Here is an 18,694-nt window from a genome sequence, read left to right on the forward strand (position 1 = left end):
CACGCGCGGGGCGGGCTGCCCGGACACGCCCCCGCCCCGCCCCGCCCCGCCCAGCCCCGCTCCCCGCCCCGCCCCGCTCCCGGGACCCCGAGGGCCGCGGCGCCTGGGCAGTGCTGGGAAAATGTTTATTCGAGTACGAAAGCGCGGGCTGGGGCGGGCGGGGCTACTTCTTCTTCTTCTTGGCCGACTTGAACTTCGCTTCGATCAGCCCCTGCGCCTGCTTCTTGATGTCGGCCCGCGACGGCACGTAGCTGTGGTCCATGTCCGCGAACTGGAAGGTGTCTGCGGGGCGCGGCGCGGCTGGCAGCCCGGTCCCCGCGCGCCCGCCGCTGTCCCCCGCACCCTGCCGACTCGCGGCCGCCTTGACCGCGGGCCGCCTCCCCGCGCTGCCGCCCCTGGGCCGTGACTTGTCCCAGAGGCCGTGGCTGCCCTGCGCCGCCGCCCGGCCACCCCATCACTTAGAGGCCCTCTGGGTTCCTGCAGCCCCACGGGGATGACCAGGATGTGCGGGGGGGACAGGGGCACGCGCCCCGCCCCCAGCCCAGGCCCCCGCGCACCTATCATATCCTCCAGGTCCTCAAAGCTGATCCGGGTGTTGCGCTTCTCCTTGAGGGTCGAGGACTCCAGCGCCTCCCTCACCTTCGTGTCCACCTGCAGGCACAGCCCCTTCTCAGCTCTGCGGCCACCGGGGCTGCCCGGGCGGCCCCGCCCCCGGCTACCTCCTCAGTCCTGGACAGCGCCTGCACTTTGTCAGCTAGGTACGTGAGCTTCCGCTCGCAGAAGGCCAGCTTGGAGTACACGTCCAGGGTGTCGGGGGGTGCTGCTTCCTCCTGTGTGGCGGGGAGGAGGGCTTGGGCTGGCCGGGGCCTCCCCTGGGGACCCCATCCCACCCCTCCACCCGGCCCGGGCCCCAGTGCGGGGAGGAGGGCTTGGGCTGGCCGGGGCCTCCCCTGGGGACCCCTTCCCACCCCTCCACCCGGCCCGGGCCCCAGTGCGGGGAGGAGGGCTTGGGCTGGCCGGGGCCTCCCCTGGGGACCCCTTCCCACCCCTCCACCCGGCCCGGGCCCCAGTGCGGGGAGGAGGGCTTGGGCTGGCCGGGGCCTCCCCTGGGGACCCCTTCCCACCCCTCCACCCGGCCCGGGCCCTAGTGCGGGGAGGAGGGCTTGGGCTGGCCCTGGGGACCCCATCCCACCCCTCCACCCGGCCCGGGCCCCAGTGCAGGGAGGAGGGCTTGGGCTGGCCGGGGCCTCCCCTGGGGACCCCATCCCACCCCTCCACCCGGCCCGGGCCCCAGTGCGGGGAGGAGGGCTTGGGCTGGCCCGGGGCCTCCCCTGGGGGCGCCCTACCCCCGCCCGTGCACCTTGGCTGGCCTCTGGCTCCCCCTGGTGAGCAGCCCCGGCCCCGCCCGTGCACCTGTGCAGCTGGCAGGGCGACGCCGATGAGCCGGATGTAGAGGTTGTCGATGCCGGTCTGGAGGGTCAGCAGCAGCTTCTGGCTCTTGGCCACGCTCCTGTGAGCCAGCCGCAGCCGCTCCTCCTCAGCCCTCAGCGTGTCCATCAACCTCTTCTCGATGGAGTTGAAGCTGAGCAGATCGGTGGGGGCACCTGAGGGCCCGGGCCAGCCGTGCTGCCGGGCCGGGCGGCGCGGGCGCCCAGCTCCCCTGCAGGGCTGCGGGAGCCCCCACGCACCTGACGGAGCTGGGGGTCTGGTGGAACTTGAGCAGGGCCTCCTCGAGTTCCAGCTTCTTCATCAGGGCCTCCAGCTGCGTCCGCCGCCCCTCGCAGTCCTGCATCTGCACCCCCAGGTTCTCCTCGGTGTTGTTCTGAGACAGGAACCGGCCCGCGATGTCCTGGCAGCCCGGGGAGAGAAGGCAGCACTGAGCCAAGAGGGCGGGAGGGGGTTCCCGGAGGCTGGTGCCGGCTCCCGAGCCCGGAGGGCGCACAGCACCATGTGGAGCCGAGGGGGCCACCGCCGGGTACGAGGTCCCGCCCCGCGTCACTTGGCTGAGGCTGAGGACACAGCGCTCAGGTGAGAAACGTCTGGTCGCTGTGGTCAGCTTGGCCACCCTGTCACTTGGGAAGGGGCTGAAGGAGGAGGCAGAGGCCCGCCTCTGGCATACGGGTCCTCAAGTGCCAGCAGGCCCTGTGCTGCCCCCGGGGACAGGGCTTGGCTACGCCAGCTGCGTCCTGGGAGTGCCCTCCACTCTGAGTAGCACCCCGTCCGCCCAGGTGTCCTCCCAGGCCGGGGAGCAGCAGGTGCAGGGCCTGCGGCTTCCTGTGTCCACTGCAGAGCCCCGCTCGGCCACCCCCTGCCGCGGCCCGCCGCGCCTGGGAGCCGTACCCAGAGGTGAGAGCACTGCACAGCCGACTTCACCCTGTCCACCAGCGCAATGACCTCCGACTGGTACTCTATGTCGGCCATGGAGGTCTCTTTTCTCCTCACTGGGCAGAGTGGAGCAGAGGGGAGGGCCGGTCAGCGCACGGCCACTGTTCAGGAGCCTGTGTGAGGCCACGGGGCGCCTCTGTCCTTGCCTGGCCGTCAGGGAGGCTGGCTGTGGGCCTGGGTGTCCCCCGAGCCCCCTGCACCTGCACCTGCTCCTCCTCCTCGGCCCCACCCTTCGGGGATGCCCCAGGACATGTGACAGGAGGAGGACGAGGGGCAGGGTGCACCATGGGCCTCAGGGCTGCTTCTCACAGGAAGCTCTGGGGGTCACCGGGTGACACCGCCTGTGAGGCCAAGGGGCAGCGTCTCTGTAGCCTCCCTGGGCCGTCGGCTCCCAGACCCTGCAGAGGCAGCTCAGGGGAGGTGGGAGTTCATCGCCCCCCCCCCCCCCCCCCCCGGTCATGGCAGCTTGCCTCGGGCCTCACGTGTCCTGACGGGGGCTGGGCTGCGGGGGCTGAGGCCTCACCTTTCTGGGTTTCCATGGCCATCAGGTTGGATGGGAAGTCCAAGTCCCTCTGGCCCTGATGGGAGGAGGGGCAGGAGGGTGAGTGGCATCGTCCACAAGGAGTGCGCCCTGAGCAGAGTCCACTGGCTGTCCCGTGTCCCCAGCTGTCCTGTGTCCCCCTGTGCGGCGAGCCTTGACCAGCAAGGCACAGAATTAACGGCACGAAGATCCTTCTTCAATCACGGTTTATTGAGACGCCACTTGGTTGTCAGTACAGATGTAGGCGGAGAGGCGCTAAACACATTTCTTCCACTGCTTATGTACCCATCCCCTGTCCCAGTACATAGTCAAACATTATCTTAAGTCTAAACATGGCGAAAGAGCAGCACAATACAGACCCACAAAAACAGGAAACTTTAGAGTAAACATGTCTTACCAGGGGAGCAGGAACTGGCCCTGTTAAACATTAGTGCCTTCACATAGACACTTATCTAAAGCTGTTTGGGAGAGTACACAAGCAACTTTTACTCCAGCACGTAGGCATGCAAGCAACTTTTACTCTAGCACGTAGGCATGCAAGCAACCTTTACTCTAGCACGTAGGCATGCTGCCACAGTTCCCCCTTTTTTGTTTTTTACAGCAAATGAGGTCTTATCCCCGATCAGGCCTTCACCTCATGATGTGCTGGCCGATTAAGGGGCGCCTGTGCTCAGGGATACTCCCATTTCGGTGTAATGAGCAAAAGCTCTCGGAGTGCTAAGGCAATATCCCAGATGAAAGAATTCCTTATCAGGTGCAATGGCACTATGGCCCCTGAGTGCAAGGACATTCTTTTAAGCTTTTTTAAACATGCTGAGCCAAACCGCGGGGGAACTGCCTGCCTCAATTGCAGCCATTGCTTGCAGGAGAGCAATTTTTTTGCGCTTGTGGCTCCGTACTAATCGGAAAAGAACAAAAAGAGTACACAATAGCCCTGATAGTAATACAGCTCCGAACAATCCAACCCCCACCCATTCTTTGAACCATTGTAACCCCTGTAATATATAATCAGAAAACCCTTTTAGAGTGACAACAGATGCTCTAGTTTTATTTAGCTGCAAAATCATGATAGTAAGATTTTGCTGAAGTTCCCCAAATTTCATAGACCAGTTCCCTGATAGATAAGACCCAAGTTTTTTTGACTCATTTAGAGAGGCTGGATATGGCGTAACACACATATGGTGCAGTCTCTGAACGCAACCTAGGCTGGTGACTTTAAAAAGATCTTTTATAGCTGCTTGTAGCAAGTCCATGCGTTTATTTAATAGTAGCACCCCTGAAGCCAGATGATCATTTATGTGTTTCTAGACAAATAGAGCGTCTGATGATCTTTTTACGACGTCATTAATAGTCTGCACAGTTTGAACAGTGGAAGCCATGGCCACTCCCGCCGTAACAGCCGCTGCGGCAGAGGCGACAATTGCCGTTACAATGGCTATAACCCCAAAGTCCCGTGGCTGTCGAAACAAAACTGCCAGAGGAAATTCCTCTGGGTCAGCCACTACTGGTATAGGAACATAGGTAGGTACACGCATTACTACCATAGTTTTCTGAGTTCTATTTTAACACTGGGTTAAATAGCATGTATCATTTTCTGTACATTCTATTATCGTCCCATTATCTTGTTTATCTGTCAAAAGAAAAATAAAGGGAGGATCGACACAAACATGACTAGACAGGAGGCTCATATTATGCAAAGAATGCGATGTAAAGTTACTGAGTACATGACTAGTTATGTTATAACTGCCACTAGCATTATAGAGGCTTATATTAATAGAATCAAGCCTTGCCAAAGGGGACAAATCCATACTAGCTCCACGTCTATTTCACAATACCCAGGAGGCTAAAGGATTGCCCGCTCTGGGTTTCTGATATAATTTGAATTTAGGAGAAAATTTATACGGTTCTTGGGTTTCTACATTTTCTGTGCAATCACCAAATCGCGGGGGATAGCTGAATTCCCGAGTGATGCACTTTGGTACAGGTCTAGATATGTTCCATGAAGTACTGGAATTGGTTCCTGTCTGTATTAAAAAAGGAACTGTTATGTTGGCTGTGATCAGGAGTGTAGTGACATTAGCCACGGTGCTATTACCTCCTCCTCCTGTTCCATTTGTGCTCCCTAGAGCAATCTTTGTAAGGGCCTCGAGCACCATTGGGATCGAGAGGTCAGGATTTAGATATTTAAAGGGATCATATATCCAACTAAGGTTATATGAAAGAATCTGTATACAGGGACTCTGCGAGTTCATAGAAAAACACAAGCTATTATAGAGGGTAACATTAGTAGCATTATATTGCATTTGTTGCATATTTTGTGGTGTTTTGCACGGTATTTTTAACTGACAGTCTCTAGTATACAATTGAGGAAACATCTTATCACTAGAGAACACTGGCTTAGGTATTGGCCATGTTCTCGCAATGGCCCACAGGGTCACATCCTTTGATATCGTCATGGGAAATGTCAACCATAGTCCCATCAGTATCCATGTCAGACGTTTCATTATCATGCCTCGTGTTCTCTTGTCGTTTCTCTTCTTTCTTATCTGTCACTCTCCTTGTCAGTCTTTTTGGAATCCAGATCGGGTCTGGTCGTTCCTGCGGAAAAACACAAATTGCCCCCCTGGATCTCTGTATTACAGGATCCGGGCCATACCATTTGTTATCTAGTACATCTTTTCACATGACCTTTTGACTAGTTTGTACAGGATTTTTTGTATGCCTCATAGCCGCTGATTTATTTTCTGTATTAAAATGTAAGAAATTGAGAGTGTATAATGCAATAGCGAGGCGTTCTCTGGGGGTTGCATGGAGCGCAATTCCCCCTTTCTGTTTTTGCAATGTTTCTTTTAGGGAGCGATTAGCGCGCTCCACAATGCCTTGGCCTTGAGGATTATACGGTAGGCCAGTTTTATGAGCTATTTGCATTTGTGACATAAAGGTAGCGAAGCCTTTTGAAGTATAGGCGGGCCCATTGTCAGTTTTTATGAGGGCAGGCTTTTCCCAAGCTGCCCAAGCCTCAAGACAATGAAGTTTTACCTGTGCTACACGTTCCCCAGACAAGGAAGTGGCATGAATGACACCAGAATATGTGTCCACTGAGACATGTACGTATTTTTGTCTACCGAATTTTGGGATGTGTGTAACATCCATTTGCCATAAGGATAAAGGTTTTAGTCCCCTAGGATTAACACCAGAATGTGGCGGATGGAGGAATATTGCACAATCTGGACAGGCCTTTACAATTTGCCGAGCTTGTTCTCTGGAGATATGAAAGCGCAAGCGCAGCGTATTAGCTGGAACATGAAAAGAGGCATGAAAGTTTTTTGCTAGGTCAACAGAAGTCAGAGATACAAAGACACTATTACGGGTTGCGATATCTACCTTGGCATTAGTTTTATTCATAGGTTCAGGGAGGCCAGAATGAGCTCTTATATGGCCAATGAAAAAGGGCATACGTCTAACCAGGATAGCTTGCTGGATTTGTCGAAATATTGGGGCTACCGTGCTATGCGACTGTATATGAGCTACAACCTCTAGTGAACGGACAGCATTTACCACATATTGGGAATCTGAGATAATATTAATGGGTTCATCTGAAAATGTGTGAAATACTGTTAATACCACTAAGCACTCTACCACTTGAGGGGCGTTAGGGCGAAAATGAAGAATCACAGGCTCTGAATCAGTTGTAGCATACGCTCCACGACCAGTCTTGGAACCATTAGTATAAATAGTTGTTGCAGCTGGAATGGGTTTGCTCTTTGTAAGTTTAGGAAAGTAAACTAAATTTCGCTGCACAAAAGTTAATAATTTGTCCGCTGGCAAGTGATTATCAATTACACCTGAGAAGGCAGTTAGAACAATAGGCCAAACATTAGTGGTACCGGCAAGAGTCTCAATTTGTATTTGAGTATAAGGTACAATCAGCTCATCAGGATGTTTACCAAAATGCATTGTGCAAAACTTGAGACCCAGAAGAGCATAATGAGCTACTAATTCAGGATAATACCGCAATGTTTTTACACCCGCTGAATTACCATGTATCCACCATAAAGGAGCATTTTGCCACACCACTCCAGTAGGTGTAGTGGGCGTAGCAAGAATGCATAGTAGTAATTTTTTAGACGGATCAAACCTACATAGTTGGGCTTTACTAATGGCCTTTTCTACGAGTTGCAGAGCTTTAACGCCCTCAGGAGTAAGTTGACGAGGAGAGGCAATATCTGGATTGCCCTCCAGAATAGAGAACAAAGGTTGCAGGTCGTTTCGGGTCAGCGGTAAATATCCACGTAGCCAATTTATGTCCCCTAGCAGTTTTTGAAAATCATTTAGTGTGCATAGGTTTTGAGTGCTAATGCAGAGCTTCTGTGGCCGAATGGAAGTTGTAGTAATTTTTGCTCCTAAAAATTGCACCACATCAGATTGTTGTATTTTTTCTGGGGCAATAGAAAGACCATATGCGTTAAGGCAGGAGGAGAGCAATGCAAAGGCCTTATCTACTAATTGCTGTGAATGAGCTGTGATAAGAATGTCGTCCATATAATGAATGATACGGACTTGTGAAAACTGTTTTCGTACTGGTGCGATAGCCTGATTAACATATAATTGGCAAAGAGTAGGGCTATTAGCCATGCCTTGAGGCAACACTTTCCATTGATACCTTGCGTCAGGCATTTTATGATTCTCTGAAGGGAGAGTAAAAGCAAATCGCTCTCGATCTAAAGAATGTAAAGGTATGGAAAAGAAACAATCCTTAATGTCTACCACTAGCATAGGCCAGCCCTTTGGAAGGGAAGACAGAAGAGGCAGTCCTCTCTGTACTGGTCCCATCAATTGCATCTGTCTATTGACTGCTCGCAGATCATGCAGAAGCCTCCATTTGCCTGATTTTTTCTTTATGACAAAAATTGGAGTATTCCAGGGCGATACTGAGGGCTCTATATGTTCTAACATCAGCTGCTCTTGCACAAGTTCTCCAGCGGCGGCGAGTTTTTCACGACTGAGGGGCCACTGGGGCACCCACACTGTCTTATTTGTATTTTAGGGAATACGTAATAGCTTTTCCTCAGTGGCCCCTAGGAAAAACCCACGCCTTTGCGGTCTGTTTTTTGAACTAACTCCACCGGTTTTGATATACCCTGAAGATTTTTCCCTAACCCTTTATTGGGTATATATCCTTGTCTTGCCATGATATTTTTGCTAGTCTGCGAATACTCATTAGTCAATATGAGTTTCATCTGGGTTTGTATATCCCTACCCCATAAATTTATAGGTAAATCTACCACAAAGGGACGAAAGGTGCCTTGTTGTTTATCGACTGTTCAGTGGAGTTCCTTAGAACTTATTTCTGGAGCCTGTCGATATCCCAATCCTACCAAGTCTTGAGAGGCATGTTGCAAAGGCCATCCCTTTGGCCAAAATTGTTTGCTCATAACACTACGATCTGCTCCTGTATCCACTAAGCCTGAAAAATGTTTACCCTCCACCTCTATCTGTAACATTGGTCGGTCATTTAATTCCATGCTTAGACATGCGAGATCGATTCCTGTAGATCCAAAACCAGATGCGCCACGGTTATGTGACCGGGCGGGGTATTTTTTATGACCTGATTGCAGTATCAGAAGTTGTGCTACGCGATCGCCAGGGGAAATGGAAATTACTCCAAAAGGGGAGTAGCACATTACTTTAATAACACCCTCATAGTCAGGATCAATTACTCCTGGTAAAACAATTAACCCTCGTAGCGTTGATGATGATCGTCCAATGATTAATCCTGCGGTATTTTTTTTTAATGGGCCCTGCATGTCTGTATCTATTATCTGTACTCCCATGCTCTGTGTTAATACCAAGCCGGAGGTGGCACGGAGGTCCAGCCCTGCGGAGCCCGCGGTTGCTCTGCGGACTTCGGGGGTGGCTGCATGGAAGGTTCCTGTAGTGCCCCATATGCTTTCGGGCCCTGGGGACGGGGGCCCCGATATCCGTTTTTTGACTCCTTTTTTATTGTCTCGAGGGGTTGTCTATTAATGTCTTTTACTGACCTACATTTATTAACCCAATGCTTCCCCTTTTTGCATCTGGGACAAGTGCCAGGTATTTGTCGCACAGGATTGTTATGCTCCTTTTGTTCTTTACAATTTTTCTTAAAATGACCAATTTTCCCACACTTAAAACATGCACCATTATTGTTATTACGTTTTGTTGCAGTTAAAATAGCAGCAGCAAGCCCAGCATTAGTTAATGGTCCCCCAATTTCCCTACATGCCTTCAACCAGGCTTTTAGCCCTTTTCCTTTCCATGGAGTTATGGCTCGTTTGCAATCTTTAGTAGCTTGCTCATATATAAGCTGCTGAATTAAGGGCATTGAACTCTCCACGTCCCCAAAAATTTTTCCCGCTGCTTCCATCATTCTACCCACAAACTCTGAAAAAGGCTCATTGGACCCTTGAATAATTTTTGTTAAATTCCCCGAGACCTCACCTCTTTTGGGTAAAGTCTTCCAAGCCCTGAGATATATGTCATTAATCTGTCTGTATACTTCAAGGGGGTAGCGAGTTTGATCAGCCGCCCATTGTCCTTGTCCTAAAAGTATATCTGCTGTCCAATGCGGCTGACCATCCCGCACATTTTGTCTAGCCTGTGTATGTGCAGCATCGGTAACAATGGATCTGTAATCGAGATATTGTCCCGTGCTGAGGCTGCCTCGTGCAATCTCAAACCAATCTGAAGGTGTTATAGCATTAGTGGTTAATCGTCCTAACAAAGTTAAAGTATAGGCGGCATTGGAACCAAATTGGCGAGCGGCCTCCACTAGATCTTTTAACTGTTTATATGGTATAGGCTCATGAAATCGGCGTTGAGTCTGTTGTTCCTCAAATACCGGGAAGGCTGATGCCAATTGGGCCCACGTTTCCCTTTTAATAAAATGACTGCCTTTACTGTGCTTAACATAAGGGGGAGGGCGCACGCTAGCAGCCTGAATTTTATTATCTGCGCCCTGTTCCTCAGTCTCACTGAAATCATCATCCAAATCTTTTTCATACTGCTCCTCTTCTGCCAATCTAAGATCCTCAAACTCACTTAAGGCGGGGTACAAAGGTGCTGAAGGTTTTTCTTTTTCTGAGCTCAAAATTTTCTTCATTTCCTCGCGAGATCTCTTATCTTTTACCTTGCCTTTTCTTTTGGTATGTTCCCTCTCCTCTGTAATACTTTGTTTCGACCAACTATTCTGCTGGTCAGCTAGTGCTCTTCTCCCTTGTTTGATAATTTCCACATTTTTACCAGTTTGTAAGCAGGAATGTACCAATTTCCAAAACGGAAAGGTTCCTGCCCTAAGCGACCCCTTTTCTTTAGCCTGCTCCAAATCCTTTCCTAATTTTTTCCAACATTTTAAATTAATATCTCCAGTGTAAACAAACCAAGGGGCTTTCCTGTCTATATCTTTTAAAATTGTCTTTATTGTTTTTGTGGAAATTTTTAATCCCCTTTCTTTTAATAATGCTTGTATGGGATCCACGAAATTTTCACTTTCATGACTATTGGCAGTACCCATATCTATGATTCTAAAAGGCACTGTTTCCTTTTACTCTGGGCCGCACACAACTTTAGAACTAAAACAATAATAAGAGAGAAGGCAAAAATGATAATAACCAGGAGAAATTCTTCTAACATACCCTTCCTCGACGTCGACCCGTCTCCCGTGTGAAGTTCTGGACCTTACCTCTCCAGTCGTGCAATGTTACGCGTCTGGTTCGAGTTCCCGGGTTTCGGCACCAGCTGCGGCGAGCCTTGACCAGCAAGGCACAGAATTAACGGCACGAAGATCCTTCTTCAATCACGGTTTATTGAGACGCCACTTGGTTGTCAGTACAGATGTAGGCGGAGAGGCGCTAAACACATTTCTTCCACTGCTTATGTACCCATCCCCTGTCCCAGTACATAGTCAAACATTATCTTAAGTCTAAACATGGCGAAAGAGCAGCACAATACAGACCCACAAAAACAGGAAACTTTAGAGTAAACATGTCTTATCAGGGGAGCAGGAACTGGCCCTGTTAAACATTAGTGCCTTCACATAGACACTTATCTAAAGCTGTTTGGGAGAGTACACAAGCAACTTTTACTCCAGCACGTAGGCATGCAAGCAACTTTTACTCTAGCACGTAGGCATACAAGCAACCTTTACTCTAGCACGTAGGCATGCTGCCACACCCCTGTCCCCAGCTGTCCCGTGAACCCCAGCTGTCCCCTGTCCCCAGCTGTCCTGTGTCCCCCAGGTGTCCTGTGTCCCCCAGCTGTCCCCATGTCCCCCAGGTGTCCCCTGTCCCCAGGTGTCCTGTGTCCCCCAGCTGTCCCTGTGTCCCCCTGTCCCCAGCTGTCCCCTGTCCCCAGCTGTCCCCTGTCCCCCAGGTGTCCCCTGTCCCCCAGCTGTCCCCTGTCCCCCAGCTGTCCCCATGTCCCCCAGGTGTCCCCTGTCCCCAGGTGTCCTGTGTCCCCCAGCTGTCCCTGTGTCCCCCTGTCCCCAGCTGTCCCCTGTCCCCAGCTGTCCCCCTGTGTCCCCCAGCTGTTCCCCTGTCCCCCAGCTGTCCCCTGTCCCCCAGCTGTCCCTGTGTCCCCCTGTCCCCAGCTGTCCCCTGTCCCCCAGCTGTCCCCATGTCCCCCAGGTGTCCCGTGTCCCCCAGCTGCCCCCCTGTGTCCCCAGATGTCCCCTGGCCCCATCCCCCAGCTGTCCCCGGGCCCACCCGGCGGAGCTTCTCGCTGGTCTCCTTGGTGTGAATCTTGTCAATGAGCTTCTTCTGCTGGCTCAGCCGGTTCTCCCGCGCCCTGCGCTCCTCGATGAAGCTGGCCTCCCCTTGCCTCATGTTCCTCTGCGGGCGGGGCCGTGGAGGGGGCGTGGAGGGGGCTGGCTCACCCAGCCCCCCCGGGGGACAGGGGGCATGGAGGGGGCTCACCCATGCCTCCCCCCGGGGACAGGGGGCACAGAGGGGACGTGGAGGGCTCACCCAGGCCCCTGCAGATGCAGGGGTGGGGGGCTCACCTGGGCCCCTGGGGATGAGGGCATGGGGGCTCACCCAGGCCTCTGGGGACGCAGGGATGAGGGCTCACCCAGACTCCTGGGGACACGGGCAAGGGGCTCACCCAGGCCTCTGGGGGCATGGGGGTGGGGGTGCTCACCCAGGCCCCTGGGGACGCGGCCAAGGGGCTCACCCAGGCCTCTGGGGACGCAGGGATGAGGGCTCACCCAGGCCCCTGGGGATGCGGGCAAGGGGCTCACCCAGGCCTCTGGGGGCATGGGGATGGGGGTGCTCACCCAGGCCTCTGGGGACGCAGGGATGAGGGCTCACCCAGGCCCCTGGGGACACAGGCAAGGGGCTCACCCAGGCCTCTGGGGATGCGGGCACGGGGGGCTCTCCCAGGCCTCCCCTCCCACCAAGGGCGGCAGTCAGACTCTGTGCTTGCACTGGGTTGGAGCAGCGCTGAGGCCGCCGCTCTAGGGACCCCCGTTGCCTCTTCAGTGCGGGACCCCGACGCACACGCACCTCCCGGGGTTTTCTCTCCAGCCCGAGCCCCCCGCTACCTGCAGCTGCCCGCTGCCCAGCTCTGCCGAGAGCCCCTGGCGTGGACCCTGCACGTCTAAAGCCGAGTTCACCATCTGCCCCCAGACTCTCGGCCGCGACTCAAGGGTCGCCTGTCACAGACTCTCACTCCTCCCACTTCTGGCCACACCCCCACAGGCCTGCCCAAGGGGCCGGTGTGTCTGCGGCCCCCGCCTCCCGTCCCTGTGGCCAGAGCACCCCTTTCTGAAGCACACATCCGCCTATGGCCCCTCCAGCTCCTGCTGGGCTCCAGGCCAGCTGGCCCCGCCCCCTGCACCTCCTCCCGTGCTCCAGTCACCGGACCTTCGCTGGGTCATTCCTCCCAGTCCGGCCCAAGCTCCCTGCAGAGCCACCGTGGACCTCCCTGAGCGGGCCCACGGCACCCCTACCTCTGACGCCATCATCATGCAGTGTTGGGGCTGGGGCTGCCTCCTCACCCTGTCCACTTCGGGAAGATGGGCCAGCTGTGCCCAGCCCCTGCTGTTCCCCCCCAGAGCACACAGACTGGGCCAATGAGTGACCCACACCTGTCTCAGGGCTTCTGGGCCCGGCCGCCTCTGCTCTGCCCAGCGGGTGACTCCCCAGGGACGGCCATGGTGTGGGCGAGTCTTGACAGGCCCCGGGGAGCCAGCCCCGGACCTGGGCTCACCTTGACCTCATCGGTGATCATCATGGCGTCCTGGGACATGACCGTCATGTCCGACAGCTCCGAGCAGTAGTCCACCACCAGGTTCTGCAGCTTATCTAGCTCCACGGGGTACCCTGCCAGCACCTGCGTCGGTGGGCAGGGGCAGGTGTGCCGGGGCCACGGGCAACCCAGACACTGTCCCCTGCTCCAGGCCTCGACTGTGTGCCCCCCCACTTGGAAGGCACCTTGCCTGCCCGCCTAGGGCCTCTACGGGGGGGGGGGGCAGCTCTGGCGTGCAGCAGAGCGAGGTCCCAGCCAAGGCTGCTCCCCAGCAGCTGTGTGACCTGGGGGGGTGCTCCCTGAGCTCTCCGAGCACCCCCAGCCCTCCCAGAGCAGGCGGCGTGGGGTGAAGTGGGGATGCCGGGTTGGCACCGCGGGCTGGGGCGTCCCCTCAGGGCAACACCAAGGGAGTCATTCTGCTTCTGGGGTGTGTTTGTTTTAGGAAGGAGGGGCTGTGCTGTGGCAGAGGGTTCAGTTGCCGCCTAGAGCACCGGCATCCCATATGGGCAGTGGTTCGAGTCCCGGCTGCTCCACTTCCGATCCAGCTCTGCTGTGGCCTGGGCGAGCAGTGGAAGATGACCCAAGTGCTTGGGCCCCTGCACCTGCGTGGGAGACCTGGAGGAAGCTCCTGGCTCCTGGCTTTGGATCAGTGCAGCTCTGGCCGCTGCAGCCAATTGGGGAGGGAACCAGTGGATGGGAGACCGACCTCTCTCTAATTATGACTTCCAACTAAAATCTTTAAAAGGGGAGAGGGCTGCCAAGGGGACATGAGGCAGGCAGGCGAAGGAACAGTGTGGGCGGGGCCTCCAGGTGAGCGTCAGGGGCCAGGACAAGCGGCCCAGGCGGGAGGGCACAGCAGAGAGCCAAGGGCCGGGGTCCCTCCCAGCCGCGCCTCGGAGCTGTCACCCTCCTCGACCGCTCTCCCTCCGGGCGCAGCCCCACGCTGGTCCGTGGTGCGGCCGGGGGCACCGCGCCCAGCGATGAAAGATGACGGACAGGAAGCAGGCAGAGTTAATCCACGCGGGACGCAGGAGAGTCCGAAGAACTAACTGGACATGCCCGCCATTCGCTTTCCGCGAGCCAGGCGCGTCCCGCTCCCGGTCCTCGGGCGCCCGCGCAGGGCCGGCCACGCCCCCCCGGAGACCCTCCCCCCCCCCCGCCGGCCGCGCGGGGCTCACCGCCTTCAGGTGGTCCAGCATCCCCGCCCCCCCGGAGACCCCCTCCCCCCGCCGGCCGCGCGGGGCTCACCGCCTTCAGGTGGTCCAGCAGCCCCGCCCCTCCGGAGACCCCTCCCCCGCCGGCCGCGCGGGGCTCACCGCCTTCAGGTGGTCCAGCAGGTCCACGTACAGCAGGCGGATGTTCTGGCTCGTGGTGATCTTGACCATCGTCTTCTCGATGTTGTTCTCCAGCTGGCGGATGACCTGGGGCGGCCCGGGGCACGTGAAGGGCCTGGCGTGCGGGCCCGGGGGCGCGGACCCTGCCCAGGAAGGCGTCGGCGGGCCGGGCAGTCTCCCAGGAGCTTGGGTTCGCTCCGCCCCCGCCGCGGAGCCCCGCCCCTCCCGCGAGCTGAGCCCCGCCCCCGCCCGCCTGGGCCCCGCCCAGATCTCCGCCCTCCGCGCGCCGAGCCCCGCCCCCGCACCTGCAGCAGCCGCAGCTCCTCCTTGGTGGCGTCGGGCTGACTGCGCAGGCGCGCCAGCTCCAGCTGCATGCACTCCAGCCTCTGGCCGCGCCGCCGCACCAGGTGGATGAGCACGTTGTGCGCGTTCACGCGGTCGAAGATGTACTTGCGCAGCTTCTCGCGCGCCACCTGGGCCGAGAGGGCACCGCCCGCGCGTGGGTGCACGCAGGGGGCGCCGCGGGGACCCCGGAGGCGGGTCGCTCGGCGGGGAGCGCGTGCCGCCCGGGCCCGGTTACCTCCATGGTGTTGCGGCCGTGCGCCAGCCTGGAGGGCACGTCCTTCCCGCAGGCCTTGGCGATGGTGCCCTGGTCGTACTGCGGGGCGGCGGCGGCTGAGCCGGGGCGGCCGCTGGGCGACGCCCCCTCCCCGCCGCCGCCGGCGCTCCGGGCGCTTTCCCGGGGCCACGGGACCCTGCCCCCAGGGCGCCGCGTCCGGGCCGCGGTGGGGTCGCCGAGGGGCCCAGGTCTCTCCTCCGTGGCTGGCCGGAGGACGGGGGTCCCCGCGCAGGCCGAGCCCCCCGCAGCCCCTGGGCCGGCAGGACCGAGGCGGGGGCCGGGGAGGGGCGCGCGCCCTGCGCCCGAGGCCCTGGCACCTTGTTGGCCAGAGCCAAGTCCTGGGCCCCGCGGCGGATACTGCTGCGCAGGAGCGCCAGTGTCGCCTTATTCTGGGCCGTCTTCTCCTTCACGCCCTGCACCTGCAGCGCCCGGCATTGCTCTGTGGGCGAGACACGGAGGCCGCGCTGTGCAGGGTGCTTCCTGGCCCCCGCCCTGCGCTGCGGATCTTCAGGCCTGGCCCTGGGCGGCCTAAGGCCCCGGCGTGGGGTGGGCACTCCCCGCGGGAACGGGAGGCCGTTTCTCGTCCATGTTGGATGGGTGGCCCTTGTTGCGCACGGCTCAGGGAGCAGCTAGAAGTCAGCCCCTAACAGGGGCGAGCCCCCGGCCCCTTTCCCCAGCCCCGTGGGGGCGTGGGCAGTAGGGGACACGCGGCCCGGCTGCCCAGGGCAGGGCTCACCCTGGAGCCGCGTGATGGTCTTCAGCTCCTGGACCTGTGCCTCCACGTCAGAGTCACTGAGTCCCTTCATGGCGGCCGTCAGGGTCCCCAGGGTCCCCAGGGGCCCTGTGCACCTCCCACTCTCCCTGTGCTCTGCCCACAGCCGGGATTGTCCCCAGAACCCTGGCCCATTGTGATGGAACCCGGGGGTTCCAGGCACACCCTCCCTCCGCCCTCTGCTGGGGGCCGGGTGGGGGTGCCTCTCCTGGGGTTGTGTGATTTGTGCTGAGTTGGCAAAACCACACCCCACACCCTGGCCCTGCGCCTTTGCACCGCTCTGTGGCTCCAGCCCAGCCTCGGCAGAGCAGCCACTGCCTCCCAGGTCGCCACCCCCTCCTGCCCAAGCCGACTCCAGCCCTGGGGGGCCCGGCTCAGGGCACCCCCTCACCCAGGCCTCACAGCTCCTTCTCTTCCCGGCTCTCCCTCTGCCTGGCCCCGCCCTGCTCTGCCTCCGCTCCCTCAGGGACAGCCAGGAAGGGGCCGGTTCCCCGTGTGCACCCCACAGAGCCGTAGCCCAGGCCTGCCGGGTGCACACCGGATGCACCTCCCTTGCCAGCCTGCACTGGTCGGCTCGGGCCGTCGGGCAGCCTGGGTGCCGCGACAGCTTATTGCCTCACGGTTCTGGAGGCCGGAGTCCAGGTCCAGGAGTGGCAGGGCCGGCCCCTCCCGAGGCCTCTCCCTGGCTGGCAGGCGCGGGCGCCTCTCCCTGGGGCTCACAGGCTGGCGGCTCTGCGTGCCTGTGTCCTAATCCCCCCTCCTGCAAGGACAGCGGTCAGGTGGATCCGGATCCGGGCGGCCTTAATCTGCTGAGGCCCCTGCCTCGGGGTGCAGCAGGCACGCGGCTCTGGACCTTTCCCTGTCCTGCTGACCACACAGAGGGTGCGTGCTTGTGAGTGCCAGAGACGGGCGTGCGGAGAGCCAGCCGCGTGCCGGGTGGCCAGTGCAGCCCCGCACCTCAGCACGATCCCGGCCAGAGCCTCCTGCAGGCGCCCAGCTGTGCCGGGCACCCGCAAAGCCAGGTCTTCTGCCGGCGTCCCCATGCCCTGCGCCCCCCGCCCCGTCCCTGCTCCCCAGGAGACCTCGCTGAGCGGCTCTCGGCACCCCCGGGTCCCTGTGGCCCCATCGGCGGCTGGATTCGACTTCTCTCCCCTTTACCCCGGCTCCGGGGCCGGCAGCACAGCCTGGGGGGCGGGGTCAGGACTCCACCGTGGGCCCTTGGGGGGCGCAGCAGCCGCCACGCGGTGCTGCCAGAGCCTCTCGCAAGGTCCCTCAGCTTCCTGATGGCTTTTAGGTTTCTTGACTTCTTGATTTATTATTTGAGAGGCAGAGTGACAGAGAGGGAGGGTGAGACAGAGCAGTCTTCCGTCTGCTGGTTCACTCCCCAGATGGCCACAACAGCCTCGGCTGAGGCCAGGAGCCAGGGAGCCCGTCCTGGTCTCGCGCGTGGGTGGAGGGGCCCAGTAGCTGGCTGGAAGCTGGGCTGGGCGTGGCGCGGCCAGGACTTGCACCGCACTGATGTGGGACATGCGTGCTGCAGGGGGTCAGCTGACCTGCCGCACGGCAAGGCTGCCCGTGACCACTCACTCAGCCAGCCCCTCCCGCGCCTCATCCACTCGCCTGCCCGAGTTCTCAGGGTCCCAGCTTAGCGCCCACCATCCCTCCTCCCTCAGTACAGAACCCCTGAGGATGGGGCCGGCGCTGGAGTGTAGCAGGTAAAGCCCCAGCCTGCAGTGCCTGCATCCCACATGGGCACCGGTTCTAGTCCTGGCTGCTCCTGTTCCGATCCAGCTCTCTGCTGTGGCCTGGGAAAGCAGTGGAAGATGGCCCAAGTCCTTGGGTCCCTGCACCCGTGTGGGAGACCAGGAGGAAGCTCCTGGCTCCTGGCTTTGGAGCAGCTCAGCTCCGGCCGTTTGGGGAGTGAACCAGAGGATGGAAGACCTCTCCCTCCCTCTCTCTCTCTCTCTCTCTCTCTCTCTCTCTCTCTCTGTTACTCTTTCAAGTAAACAAATAAATCTTTAAAAAAAGAAAGAAAAAGAACCGCTGCGGCTGCTTTCCTGAGCGTCCCGAGCCGGGAGCACAGCTGAGCCCTGGCCAATGCCGTGTGAGCAGAGGTGATGGAGCTCCCCTCTCCTGACAGCTGGGATGAGGACTCATGGCTGGAGTTAGTGCAGCTGCCCGAACCCATGAGGTGGACTTGGGAACGGAGCCTGGGGCCCTGAAGCCATATAACCTGTGACCCTCCTGGGCTCTTAGTCACAGAAAAGTGAAGCTGTAGCTGGCTTAAGCGACAGTTACCTTGGGCTTTGTCACGGTGCCACCCTCCCAAACTTGACGGCCCACGAGGTACTGGCAAACACAGGCCTGGCAGGGCGGGGCGGGGGCTGGAGCGCCCTGAGCCTGTGCCGAGACCCCGCCGTTCCCAGCCGTGACGGGCACCGGGCTTCGCCCAGCCTGGCCTCTTCCTCTTGCCGGGCTGGGCTGCCTGGGCAGCCTGGGCGGCTGTGCCCTCTGGGACTCTGTCCTCAACCTTCCCTGGAGAAGGGACCTCCTGGATCGGGGAGCTCGGAGCGGCAGGCGGCCAAGGCCCACACCCGCCCGTCTGCTCTCCGCTGCTCCCAGCCAAGCAGGGGTCAGACCCCCAAGCAGAGAGGCCTCTGTGCCCCCCCGAGGGCCAGCAGGAGGCTCTCACCCGGCCTCCAGGCCGGCTGCGTGGTAACAGGTGACGCACGACCTCTTCGACTGGACACTCGGGCAGG

The 18,694-nt window shown here is 58.5% G+C and overlaps 1 protein-coding gene across 1 annotated transcript; it reads right to left on the bottom strand.

The window, feature by feature from the left end:
* Positions 1 to 119: 119 nt before the first annotated feature.
* CCDC183 (coiled-coil domain containing 183) lies at positions 120 to 15,969 on the bottom strand. The gene is made up of 14 exons (XM_062206845.1): positions 15,900 to 15,969; positions 15,481 to 15,602; positions 15,125 to 15,202; positions 14,850 to 15,017; positions 14,527 to 14,631; positions 13,172 to 13,294; positions 11,668 to 11,793; positions 2,909 to 2,963; positions 2,341 to 2,441; positions 1,689 to 1,849; positions 1,414 to 1,582; positions 720 to 830; positions 558 to 651; positions 120 to 282 (listed from the first exon to the last, which is right to left on the bottom strand). The coding sequence occupies exons 1-14, from the start codon at positions 15,967 to 15,969 to the stop codon at positions 164 to 166; spliced, it is 1,602 nt and encodes a 533-aa protein (XP_062062829.1). The 3' UTR covers positions 120 to 163.
* Between the last annotated feature and the right edge of the window lie 2,725 nt (positions 15,970 to 18,694).

Source organism: Lepus europaeus, chromosome 12, assembly GCF_033115175.1.
Source record: "Lepus europaeus isolate LE1 chromosome 12, mLepTim1.pri, whole genome shotgun sequence".
Classification (NCBI taxonomy): domain Eukaryota; kingdom Metazoa; phylum Chordata; class Mammalia; order Lagomorpha; family Leporidae; genus Lepus; species Lepus europaeus.